Genomic DNA, 13,191 nt, shown 5'->3' with positions numbered 1-13,191 from the left:
AACAAAAGTTGTAGGGAGTTAAAAGACAAAAGAGACAAAGCCTGGACCAGATGGAAAAAAGACAGAAGACCTGAAAAATGGAAAATATATACCGGTTATAGAAATGAATATGTACAAACGTGCAGAGAGGAAAAGAGAAAATATGAAAAAGATGTCATAGAAAAGTGTAAAGAGCAACCAAAACTATTCTACAGATATGTAAACAATAAACTGAAAAACAAACAAGACTTGGAGAAATTAAGACAAGAGGGAGTTGAATACACTGAGGAAATAGAAATGGCGGAAATTATGAACAAACATTTTAAATCAGTGTTTACAAGGGAGAACATACAACTTGAAGAGATTGAATGGAAAGAGAAAGTCCCCCCTATAGAAGAAATAGAAGTAACAAAGAATGAAATATTGACACACTTGAGTAATCTTGATGTCAGAAAATCGCATGGACCAGATGATATAGCAAACTGGATTCTGAAAGAATGCAGGAATGAACTGGCAGACAAAATACATAGCATACTAAAGAGTTCCTTGAAAGAAGGAAAAGTTCCAGAAGATTGGAAAAAAGCAAATATAGTACCTATATATAAAGGAGGAAATAAAGAAGAACCTACGAACTATAGACCAGTCTCTCTAACAAGTACAATAGCAAAAATTTGTGAAAGAATTATCAAAAGTAGATGGGTAAAATATTTAGAAAAAAACAAAGTGTTAAATCCAAGGCAATTTGGATTCAGACAAGGACGATCATGCGTCACCAATTTAATATGTTTCTATTCAAGGCTAATTGATATAATACAAGAAAGAGATGGATGGGCGGACTGTGCATTTCTAGACCTAAAGAAAGCTTTTGACAAAGTTCCACATAAGAAGTTGCTTAAGAAATTAGAAACTGAAGGAGGAATACAGGGAAAACTACTAAATTGGATGGAAGACTTTTTGCAAGAAAGAAAAATGAGAGTAGTGATAAGAAACCAGCACTCAAAATGGGATGAAGTAATAAGCGGTGTTCCGCAGGGAACAGTTCTGGCCCCAATAATGTTTGCTATATATATTAATGATATGGATGAAGGAATAGAAAGCTATATGAGCTTCTTTGCAGATGATGCAAAACTACTGAAAAGAGTGAAAACTGAAGATTGTGAATCACTACAGAGAGATCTAAATATAGTACAGGAATGGAGTAGGAAGTGGGAGATGGAGTTCAATACAAAAAAGTGTAGTATAATGGAATTTGGAAAAAGCAAAAACAGAATAACAGGAGCATATAAATTGGGAGAAGAAGGAATAAAAAAAAGTAGAAAATGAGAAGGACTTGGGAGTCATTGTTATGAATAATATGTCACCTGAGAAACATATAAATAAGATATTTGGAGAAACTTATAATTTAATAAGAACAATCAAAGTTGCATTTACATACCTGGATGAAGAAATGGTGAAGAAAATCCTAATCACCCTGATAAGACCAAGATTGGAATATGCAGCAACGATATGGTCACCAAGTACAAAAAAATGTATAAAAAAACTTGAAAGAATACAAAGAGCAATTACAAAACTGGCACCAACACTCTCAAAACTATCATATGAAGAGAGACTACAAAAACTTGAACTACAGACACTAGAGCAAAGAAGAGAGGAGATTTGATAGCTATTTACAGAATCATGAAAGGCATAGAAATTACTGACAGAGAGAATCTGATAAAATGGGATGACAGAAATACAAGAGGACATGGAAAGAAAATAAAAAAAGGCAGCTATAGAAGAGACTTGAAAAAGAACAGCTTTCCTCACAGAGTAATAAACAGTTGGAACAAGTTAGATGAGAAAGTGGTGTGTGCAAAAACAATACATGAATTTAAAAATAGTTTAGATAAAATGAGATATGAAGACGGGACCCCACGAGCATAGCTCCCCTTCCCGTAAAATACAACTAGGTAAATACATTCAAACTCCTTCTCTCTTCTTCTCTTATGTTCCATGTTTCTTATGTTCTTCTCTTATGTTCCATGTAAATAACAAATAAAATACATAAATAAATGCATAGGTATAGTTAAATAATAAACAAACAGGTAAATAGTAAATAATAATAGACATATAACTAATAATAAATGAAAATCAGACAGACAAATGATAACAAAACAAAAACAAATAATATAAGATAAATTAAAATCATTACAGCATCTTACTTAAGGTTTTATCTAAATGATTCTTAAAGCTTTGAACTGAACTAAATTGCACTACCTGTGCAGGAAGTTTATTCCATTCATTAACTACACGGTTGGCAAAGTTGTTTCTACCTACTTCCAAATTGAATCTATTTCCAGACAGTTTGAGACCATTGTTTCTTGTCTGATTCTCATTCAATGTGAAAATTTTGTCACTTTTGATGTTGTCAATTCCCTTTAAAATCTTAAAGACCTGTATCAAGTCACCTCTGAGTCTACGCTTTTTTAGGGGAAAAAGATTCATGTGTTTTAGTCGATTTTCGTATGATTTATTTTTAATATTTGGAATCAGTTTTGTGGCTCGCCATTGTACTTTTTTCAGTCTGTCAATGTCTTTAATGAAATTCGGTGACCATACGGAAACAGCATATTCCAAATGTGGACGAACCAACAATTTATATAGCTTGTTAATGAGTGATGGACTTTTGAAATCAAAAGATTGCGCAATCAGTCCCAGAATCTTATTTGCTTTCTCAGAGGCTGAAATATACTGCTTGGATGATTTGAGGTCATTACTGATAACTACGCTGAGATCTTTTTCACTATCCACTTTTGTTAACGAATTACCAAATAACTTGTAATTGTACTTACTGTTTATTTTTACCTATGTGCATTACCTTGCATTTACTTGTGTTAAATTTCATTATCCACTTTTCAGACCATTGCTGTAATTTATCTAAATCTTCTTGAATATCTAATTGGTTTGAGTGATCATTTGCCACTCCGCACAGTTTTGTATCATCAACAAATTTGGAAACAGTAGATTTTAGTCCATAGTCTATATCATTTATATATACTATGAATAGAAGTGGCCCAAGAACGGAACCCTGAGGAACTCCACTTGCAACACTTTTCCGTCCAGAAGTTTTTCCACTTAAAACAACTCTGTTTTTGACCATTCAACCAATTACTAGTCCAACCTAATAGGCTACCACTTATTCCATGCAAAGCTAATTTAGTAAGTAGTCTTTCGTGTGGGACGGTATCAAAAGCTTTTGCAAAGTCTAGATATATTAAATCTATATTGTTTATTTTGTCATAATTCGAGATAACTGTGTTGTAGAATTCGAGTAAGTTAGTCACGCAAGAATGTTTCCGTCTGAAACCATGCTGGCTATCATTTATCAAACGGTTACTTTCTAAATGATGTTCGATAGCATCTCTGATGATAGTTTCCATTATTTTTCCTACGATTGAAGTCAAACTTATAGCTATCATTTATCAAACGGTTACTTTCTAAATGATGTTCAATAGCATCTCTGATGATAGTTTCCATTATTTTTCCTACGATTGAAGTCAAACTTATAGGCCTATAGTTATTTGGTTTCTTTTTGTCACCTTTTTTGAATATGGGAGTAACATTAGCTAGCTTCCATTCTCTTGGGACATCTCCGGATATGATGGATTTCTTGAAAATAATTTCTAATGGAACAACAATCTCATTTTTCATTTCCTTTAAGATTCTTGGATGCCAACCGTCAGGCCCTGGTGTTTTATTAACTTAGAGTTTGTCTATACACCTTTTAATTTTTCCTTTTGTTATATTTACCATAGTGATTAAGTTTACCCCAGACTTTTCACAGATTTCAGTTTGGAATTCACTTTGAGGTGTTTCGTTTACGAATACCGAGCTAAAATAATTGTTTAAGATATTACACATTTATTCATTTGAATATTCAAGTTGACCGTCAGCAGATAATAGTGGACCAATGTGATTCCTAACAACCTTTTTATCTCTAATGTAACTATAGAATTCCTTGGGATTCTCTTTGGATTTATCAGCGATGTTCATTTCGTATTGTCGTTTTCTTTTACTAATCTTTCTTCACTCATTCTTTCCATGTGTCCAAACCATCCCATTAATCTTTCATCTACCTTATCTCCCAACTCCCTTTCCATCCCCACTCTCCTTGTTTCTCACTCTATCCAGCCTAGTAACCCCTACCATACTTCTCAGTCATTTCATCTCAAACACATTCAAACTCCTCCTCTCTTCCTCTCTTCTGTTCCATGTTTCTGCCTCATACGGTGCTGTTGACACAATCATTCCTTCATACAATCTCCTCTTAGCATCCATACCTATTTCTCATTACATGAAAGAAAGAAACACACAGAAGACAATGAATGCCTCATTCTACACAAACAATTCCTAGACAACACAATAGTTCTTTTCTCAGTGACTTAGAGAGATATCTGGACCTAATATAGATGACTACAGTGAAATCCAACATGAATATATTAGATTCTGTGTTGTGGCAAAGAATATAAACATTACTGACTTCATTATGGAGCTCTTCCAGTTAAAATCCATGAGGGTAAAATTGGAACAAAAAATTAAGTTTCAGAATATGTAAATAGGATTAAGCTCTCTACATTATTAATTTTTTGTCCATGTAAGAGGCATACCTGTTCATTCAGTGTTGCTCAAGTACAAATTCTATCTGTATACCTAATGGAAAGGAAAGGGTGGTGGATGGAAGTTGAATGGGTGGGAGTGTGTATGTGCCTTTTGACTTGGCTCTCTTGTAAGGGGGGGGGAAGCCTTTGGTATATAGATAGATACCTTAAGGCTTCTCTCTCCTTATATGAAAGGTAACTAGCTAAGGCATGTACCTGCCCCCCCCCCATCTATTCTACTCCCATCCATCACCCATTTGTTTCCCTTTCATCTTACCGTATATTTCTGTGTATAAGACGACCTTTGTATAAGACGAGATACAAAATTAGAGCAAATTTTTTATGAATTTATCTCATATCGGTAGTATAAGACGACTGCTAAATTACAAAATCATCAGTGTATCAAACCTACTGTACAAAAAGAATTGTTTTGTTTACATTTATCAGCTGTTTTTTCCGCTTTTTCTCTTTTCTTTCTCTTTACTTAACTGTATCCTTATACCAGATAAATTACTTACTGTATCCTTATAAATTCAAAATAAATTAAATAACAAAGCAAATCATGTACAGGTAGTCGTCGACTTACGACCTATGTGACTTACGATTGATCAACTTTACGACCACGAGATGGTGCAGTAATATCTAACATTTAATAGAGTAATAGAATTGCAATGTTATGCCTGGCAGTGCAGTACATTACTCCGCACGCTGCGAGACGCGAGTACGATAGTTTTCGCAGGCTGCCGGCAGTGTCAGCATCCCAGCCAGCTAAATATTCTTTCATTTTGTTTGTTTGAAGTAAAATGTTTCCTAATTTTGCATTGCATTTTGTATTTTTGTATGTTTTGCCATTAATAAAGTATAACAAACTTTTTATCCCTAGGCTAGTTTCTTGTCGATAACAATATGTTCGGTACAGTACTTAAACGAAAAGAATGTGTTTTGTTGAAATAAAAAGAATCCTAATTTTGCCTTATATTTTGTATTTTTATGTTTTGCAATTAATAAAATGTAACAGTATTTTTTTATGCCTAGTCTGTTGTCGATGACAAAATGTTCGGCACAGCAATTTGTATTTTTATGTTTTGCGATTAATAAAATGTAACAGTAAACTTTGTTTATGCCTAGTCTGTTGTCGATAACAATATTTTCGGTACAGTACGTAAACGAAAAGAATGTGTTTCGATTTTTTTTTTCCTAATTTTGCTTTACAATGATTTTAATGTAACCAACAAAAAAGGATTTGTAGGTCAAAGATGACAGGACTTAATTCAGTATGCGTAGGCCTAGGCTACGTTTCCTAACGAAAATGATAAAAAGTTAATGAATATTAAACAACGTAGCTCAAAGATAATAAGATTTTATTCAGTATGCATACGTTTCCTAGAGAAAATCTGATGGTAAAATAATACAAAGGTTAACAAATACAGTATTAAATATCATAGGTCAAAGATGATAAGATTTTATTCAATATGCTTAGGCCTAGGCTACGTTTCCCAAAGAAAATCAGAAATTATAAAAAGGTTAAAAATACTATACAACATAGTTCAAAGATGCTAAGATTATTTCAGTATGCTAAATATACAATACATATATACATATATATATTATATTATATAAAGGGTAATATATACTGTATATATATATAGACCGACTTGCATCCCGATCGACTTACGACCTGTCTGTCGGAACCGAACTCGGTCGTAAGTCGACGACTACCTGTATCATGATTTTCTGAGAACACACATCAACTAACTAACAAAAATGATTTGCGTAGTGCATCACTTGATGTTCTCTGCGAGTTTGTTATTAAAGCTTGGGAAAGTGTTAAGGTCGAAAGTATCATAAAATCTTTTTAAAAATGTGGAATCTCTAATGCCATGGATGGCACTTTATATGATTTATTGTATGAAAGTGATGACGAAGCTGAAGTCGACTCACCGGAACCGGACTGGGATCCCTACGATGACGACATACTTGAGGAATCTTGTGATATGTTCGAACAACTTTTCGAAACAGAGAGTGATGATTGTGATGAGTTTGAAGGGTTTTATATAAATAAATAAAGAAATAAAGTTTTATAATGTTTTAAGCTTTAAATGTAATGTAATGTAATTTTATTGAAAATAAAGGTTTTAGAAATACGTTTGATGTGTAATATTGACGATGATTAGAAAATAATTTTATAATTTTATAATTTTTAAAATTTTCTGTTTTAAATGCAACTACTGTAATATTTTTTTTTATTGATAAACGTTTTATGTACTGTAATCCAAAATTGTTATTTTCAGTCTTAAAGATTACTGAAAAGTTAGCGAAAGAAAAATGTTGCTCTGAACGCAACCATTGCTCGATGTTTACATTTTTTTCAGAGTAGTTAAAAGTACCGTAATTTCATTAATATAGAATTATTCCTCGAATTTATTAACAATTGCCATTTACTATAGATATGCCAATAATATATAAGGTAAATATGGTTTAATTACCTTTATTACCAGTTCTTATCATAATGTGAATAATTTCTGGTGTATCGGTGGTTATTGGCAGGCTAGCCTACCAAGTCATCTCACGTAGAATTCAAGGTCTGATTTTTATAATGGTAGTATAAGACGACCCCCAATTTTAAGGGGTGAATTTTTGGATTTTAGGGTCGTCTTATGCGTGGAAATATACGGTAGTTCCTCATGGATGAAGGTCCATCCCTGTCCACTGCCCACTGCCTAGGTGAGAAATAATGCAGCAAGACACAGCCATACATCTGCAAAATATCAATAAAAAGTCATTTCACCTGAAACTTTAGTGGTTTCTCTTGGTCTCTGACTGCTTTATCCTCTTCTTCCTCTTCATCTTCATCCTCATCATCAGTTGATGATGATATTGTGGTTCTAGCTCTCTGTCTGTACTTTGGTCGTTTTGGACGAATTTTGGGATTTCCAACACATGACTGAGACTGAGTGCGACCCACAAGTGGTTTCAATGATGTCACAGTAATCAGCTCACTGCCATGGTCATCCTTCAAGATATGAATATGGTATGATTTGAAAAAAAAATGAGTGTAGTTTAAAAAACGAAACTTAATACAATTCAACATGTATTAGAAATATTCAAGGAAGAGCTTGCATATATTCATAAAAGAGTTGTAGCACTTACTTTGTTCATAACTGCACTAAAATCTTCGCTTTTTCTATTGTAAGTGTTCCACATCAATTCCCGAGGTAAGGTTGGATCATCCCAAGTGTAGAGTACAGACTGGTGTGGAGCTAACAATGTTACCTGAACAAAAACAGAACTAATCTTATCACTTCAGAACTGAAAACATAATAAAAAGACATGAAGTCTAAGAATAAGTCAATTAATTTCCATTTAACTATCTATATACCAAGGGCTTTTTTCCCCCTAACAGGGAGGTATCACTCCAACTAACAGATGCAGAAAAAAGTACAAAAGCCAAATGAGATGGAGTTCATGTGTGATATTGTATTTACAAAGTGAACTAATCTTAGCATCTAAAAGGGGCCTCATCCCAAATGTAGAGTACAGATTTGTGTGGAGCCAACAATTTCACCTGAACAAACAGAACTAATTTCATTATCACTTAAGAACTACATACATACATTTAACAAAGGCTTTTTTCCCCCCTTACATGGGAGGTAGCCAAAGGACAAAGGCATAAAAACCACTCCCACCCATTCCATCCCCTACATCCTCCACTCCCCTCTACCTTCTTCCCTCCCTCTTATCTTGGCACCTCCCGGATGACAGGTCATCCCTACATCCTGTCCACTGCCCTGGGTCAGAGGCAATGTTGCATGTCACAGCACATCCACTGCAAGGCCGCTTCATTAACCCCTTCCATACGGTGCCGCACACGTAGGCGTCATGGACTTAGATCTCGGTGGCAGCAGCCAATGCCAGCCGTACGACGTGTCGTAATAATACTCGCATCATAAAATATAGTCACCGCTTATATCGATCGTTCTCTCTTCACCCGTGAATTTTGATAACCATAGAAAATGCGATTACAAAAGAATTAGAAAGAATGTCATTATGGAGGGGCGACTACAATAAATATAATCAAGACGCCGATATGGCAGCCTTGCGAATACACTCGCTCCCCATGACGCCTACGTGTGCGGCACCGTATGGAAGGGGTTAAATCAGCGACCCCACCCCTCTGTCCCCTCATGCAGAAAAGGAGATGGGGAGAAATCCCTTCTATTTCTCATACATACTCCCTCACCCCTCATCCCCCATCCACTTCACCTCATGCATCACAGCATCATTTATACACAACCCTTCTCCATTCACTCCTATCTTCTGCCCTCTTCCTTCCTCAACAGACATCCCCCTCTTTCCCAATGCCCTTTTTACCCCATCCATCCATCTCATCCTACGATGCCCCCTCATGTTCAATCCTTCCACCTCTGCCTTCCACACCTCTTTTACTAATCTTTCAAAGGATTACAAAGGATTACAAAGGTGGAGCATGCCGACAGGAGACCTTTTGATCCATATCTAGGTCGGATGGAAAAAAAAAATCATATTAATAATAAAATAATAAATAAAAACTATAATAATGTAAATAACAAATAAAATACATGAATAAATGCATAGGTATAGTTAAATAATAAACAAACAGGTAAATAGTAAATAATAATAAATTGACATATAACCAATAATAAATGAGAATCAGACAGACAAATGATAACAAAACAAAAACAAATAATATAAGATAAAATATAATCATTACAGCATCTTACTTAGGTATATATCTAAATGATTCTTAAAGCTTCGAACTGAACTACATTGCACTACCTATGCAGGAAGTTTATTCCATTCATTAACTACACGGTTGGCAAAGTTGTTTCTACCTACTTCCAAATTGAATCTATTTCCAGACAGTTTGAGACCATTGTTTCTTGTCTGATTCTCATTCAATGTGAAAATTTTGTCACTTTTGATGTTGTCAATTCCCTTTAAAATCTTAAAGACCTGTATCAAGTCACCTCTGAGTCTATGCTTTTTTTAGGGAAAAAAGATTCATGTGTTTTAGTAGATTTTCGTATGATTTATTTTTGATATTTGGAATCAGTTTTGTGGCTCGCCGTTGTACTTTTTTCAGTCTGTCAATGTCTTTAATGAGATTCGGTGACCATACGGAAACAGCATATTCCAAATGTGGACGAACTAACGATTTATATAGCTTGTTAATGAGTGATGGACTTTTGAAATCAAAAGATCGCGCAATCAGTCCCAGAATCTTATTTGCTTTCTCGGAGGCTGAAATACACTGCTTGGATGATTTGAGGTCGTTACTGATAATTACGCCGAGATCTTTTTCACTATCCACTTTTGTTAACGAATTTCCAAATAACTTGTAATCGTACTTACTGTTATTTTTACCTATGTGCATTACCTTGCATTTACTTGTGTTAAATTTCATTAGCCACTTTTCAGACCATTGCTATAATTTATTTAAATCTTCTTGAATATCTAATTGGTTTGAGTGATCATTTGCCACTCCGCACAGTTTTGTATCATCAACAAATTTTGAAACAGTAGATTTTAGTCCATGGTCTATATCATTTATATATACTATGAATAGAAGTGGCCCAAGAACGGAACCCTGAGGAACTCCACTTGTAACATTTTTCCATCTAGAAGTTTTGCCATTTAAAACAACTCTCTGTTTTCGACCATTCAACCAATTATATTACTAGTCCAACTTAATAGGCTACCACTTATTCCATGTAAAGCTAATTTAGTAAGTAGTCTTTCGTGTGGGACGGTATCAAAAGCTTTTGCAAAGTCTAGATATATTAAATCTATATTGTTTCTTTTGTCATAATTGGAGATAACTGTGTTGTAGAATTCGAATAAGTTAGTCACGCAAGAACGTTTCCGTCTGAAACCATGCTGGCTATCATTTATCAAACGGATACTTTCTAAATGATGTTTGATAGCATCTCTGATGATAGTTTCCATTATTTTTCCTACGATTGAAGTCAAACTTATAGGCCTATAGTTATTTGGTTTCTTTTTGTCACCTTTTTTGAATATGGGAGTAACATTAGCTAGCTTTGAGTTTGTCTATACACCTTTTAATTTTTTCTTTTGTTATATTTTGTTAAAGAAAATGGAGAAAAGTGGGAGGTGAGCCAGCTGTTGTTTGCGGATGACACTGCACTTGTGGCAGGATCGGAGGAGGGATTGAGGAAGTTGGTGGCAGAGATTGGGAGAGTATGTGATAGAAGAAAGCTAAAGATAAATGTGGGTAAAAGTAAGGTGATGAGATGTACATGGGGTGAAAGTGGCAGTAGACTGGAAGTGAGCATTAAGGGAGAGCGACTGGAGGAAATGGATAGTTTTAGATACTTGGGTGGAAATGTGGCAGGGAAAGGTGGAGTGAAAGTGGAGGTAGAATGTAGATTGAGAGAAGCGAGTAAATGCCTTGGTGGATTAAAGAGTGTAATGAGGAATAGACATTTGGGAATGGATGCTAAGAGGAGACTGTATGAAGGAGTGATTGTGCCAACAGCACTGTATGGGGCAGAAACATGGAACATAAGAGAAGAAGAGAGAAGGAGTTTGAATGTATTTGAGATGAGGTGTCTGAGAAGTATGATGGGGGTTACTAGGCTAGATAGAGTGAGAAATGAGGAGGTGAGGAGGAGGACAGGGGTGGAAAAGGAGCTGGGAGATAGGGTTGATGAAAGAATATTAGGATGGTTTGGACACATGGAAAGAATGAGTGAAGAAAGACTAGTAAAAGAGGTGTGGAAGGCAGATGTGGAGGGAGTGAACATGAGGGGACGTCCTAGGATGAGGTGGATGGATGGGGTGAAGGGGGCTTTGAGGAAAAGGGGAATGTCTGTTGAGGAAGGACGGGAGAGGACAGAAGACAGGGATGAATGGAGAATGGTTGTATATGGATGATGTGATTGCATGAGGTGGAATGGGCGGGTGGATGGGGGGTGAGGTAGTATGTGTGAGCAAAATTTGACGCAGCCCGAAGGGATTTCTCCCCGTCCTCTCATTTTATGCAATGGGGGGACGGAGAAGGGGATCACCGATTTAATGAAGCGGCCTTGCTGTGGATATGCTGTGTCTTGCAACACTGCTTCTGACCCAGGGCAGTGGACAAGGTGCAGGGATGACCCGTCATTCAGGAGGTGCTAAGGTAAGAGGGAGGGTGGAGTGGTGTGGAGTGTATTCAGGGATGGAATGGGTGGGAATGATTTTATGCCTTTTTCTTTTTGGCTACCCCCCTTGTAAGGGGGAAAAAGCCTTGGTATATGTATGTATATTTACCGTAGTAAGTTTACCCTAGACTTTTCACTGGTTTCAGTTTGGAATTCACTTTGAGGTGTTTTGTTGACGAATACCGAGCTAAAATAATTGTTTAAGATATTACACATTCCTTCATTTGAATATTCAAGTTGACCGTCAGCAGATAATAGTGGACCAATGTGATTCCTAACAACCTTTTTATCTCTAATGTAACTATGGAATTCTTTGGGATTCTCTTTGGATTTATCAGCGATGTTCATTTCGTATTGTCATTTTCTTTTTCTTATTGTCTTTTCTAAATCTCTCTGCATTGATACATAACTTTCATAGTCATTAGATGCACCCGAGCACTTATATTTCTTATAAGCCTGTCTCTTTTTAGCAATACTTTTTTCAGTTTCTTTGTCGTGCCACTTTGGGTGAGCCTGATTTGGAGGACGTCTGTCCTTGAAAGGAATGTAAGTTTGAATCATCTTAGTGAGCGTATTTTGAAATATTTCCCACATCTGATCTACAGGTCTTTCGTTTAATTTTGCTGCCCAATCTGTAAGCTGAAGCTCCTGACGTAGTCCTATGAACTGAGCTTTACTGAAATCGGTTATTTTAGAAACACAAGTATCTATTCTAAAATTGTTTAGGAGTTTGAATCTAAGTTGTGATCGCTATTTGCAACAGATTCACCGACTTCTACATCAGTTACCATGCTTTCGTGGCTAGTGATCAAAGGATTGAGGAAGTTTCCATATCTTGTGGGCTCTTTTACATGCTGAATTAAGTAATTGTCACCAAGAAAATCAATCAAGCGACTACCTATATGGCCATGTTCAAGGGTCATCCAATCAATGTCAGTAAAATTGAAATCACCCATTATCAATAAATCCCGGTTGCAGAAACTAGACAGTTCTTGAAATAACATTTTGTTGTCTGCTAATGATAATGTCTTTGGCCTATATATTACACCTATATTCATTTTTTGTCCATTTGTTTGGGTTAACTCAACCCACAAACTATCATATGCATCCTGTTTCACTTTCTCTAAAACACAAGCATGAACATTGTTTTTAACGTACAATAGAACACCCCCACCTTTCTTGTGGTTTCTATCCTGATGAAAGTGTTTAAATCCCGCAATATTAAATTCAGCTTCGAACTCTGTACCATTTAACCATGTCTCAGTTATTCCTATCATATCGAGATTTTCGCTTTTGACATACGCCTGTATTTCTTGAAATTTGTTCCTAATACTACGAGCATTAAAGTACATGGTTTTAAGAAACTCGTGATT

General features: G+C 35.6%; 1 protein-coding gene across 8 annotated transcripts in view; it reads right to left on the bottom strand.

Moving 5' to 3' along the window:
• The window catches only part of LOC143022390 (intermembrane lipid transfer protein VPS13A-like), a 617,111-nt gene that overhangs the window by 325,243 nt on the left and 278,677 nt on the right, over nt 1–13,191 (bottom strand). For all 8 annotated transcript variants that reach the window (XR_012966042.1, XM_076180547.1, XM_076180549.1 and 5 more), the window contains 2 exons: nt 7,767–7,889; nt 7,405–7,629 (listed from right to left, as the gene is read on the bottom strand). Coding sequence is in view for 7 of the 8 variants with exons in the window: in XM_076180547.1 (XP_076036662.1) it covers nt 7,405–7,629; nt 7,767–7,889 (348 nt within the window). In the remaining variant the exon portion in view is untranslated. The remainder of the gene's footprint in view (nt 1–7,404; nt 7,630–7,766; nt 7,890–13,191) is intronic.

The sequence above is a fragment of the Oratosquilla oratoria genome, chromosome 44 (assembly GCF_046742065.1).
Source record: "Oratosquilla oratoria isolate Oo_2021 chromosome 44, ASM4674206v1, whole genome shotgun sequence".
Taxonomy (NCBI): domain Eukaryota; kingdom Metazoa; phylum Arthropoda; class Malacostraca; order Stomatopoda; family Squillidae; genus Oratosquilla; species Oratosquilla oratoria.
Note: the sequence above shows the minus strand (reverse complement) of the source record. Positions and strands in the feature narration are given on the sequence as shown.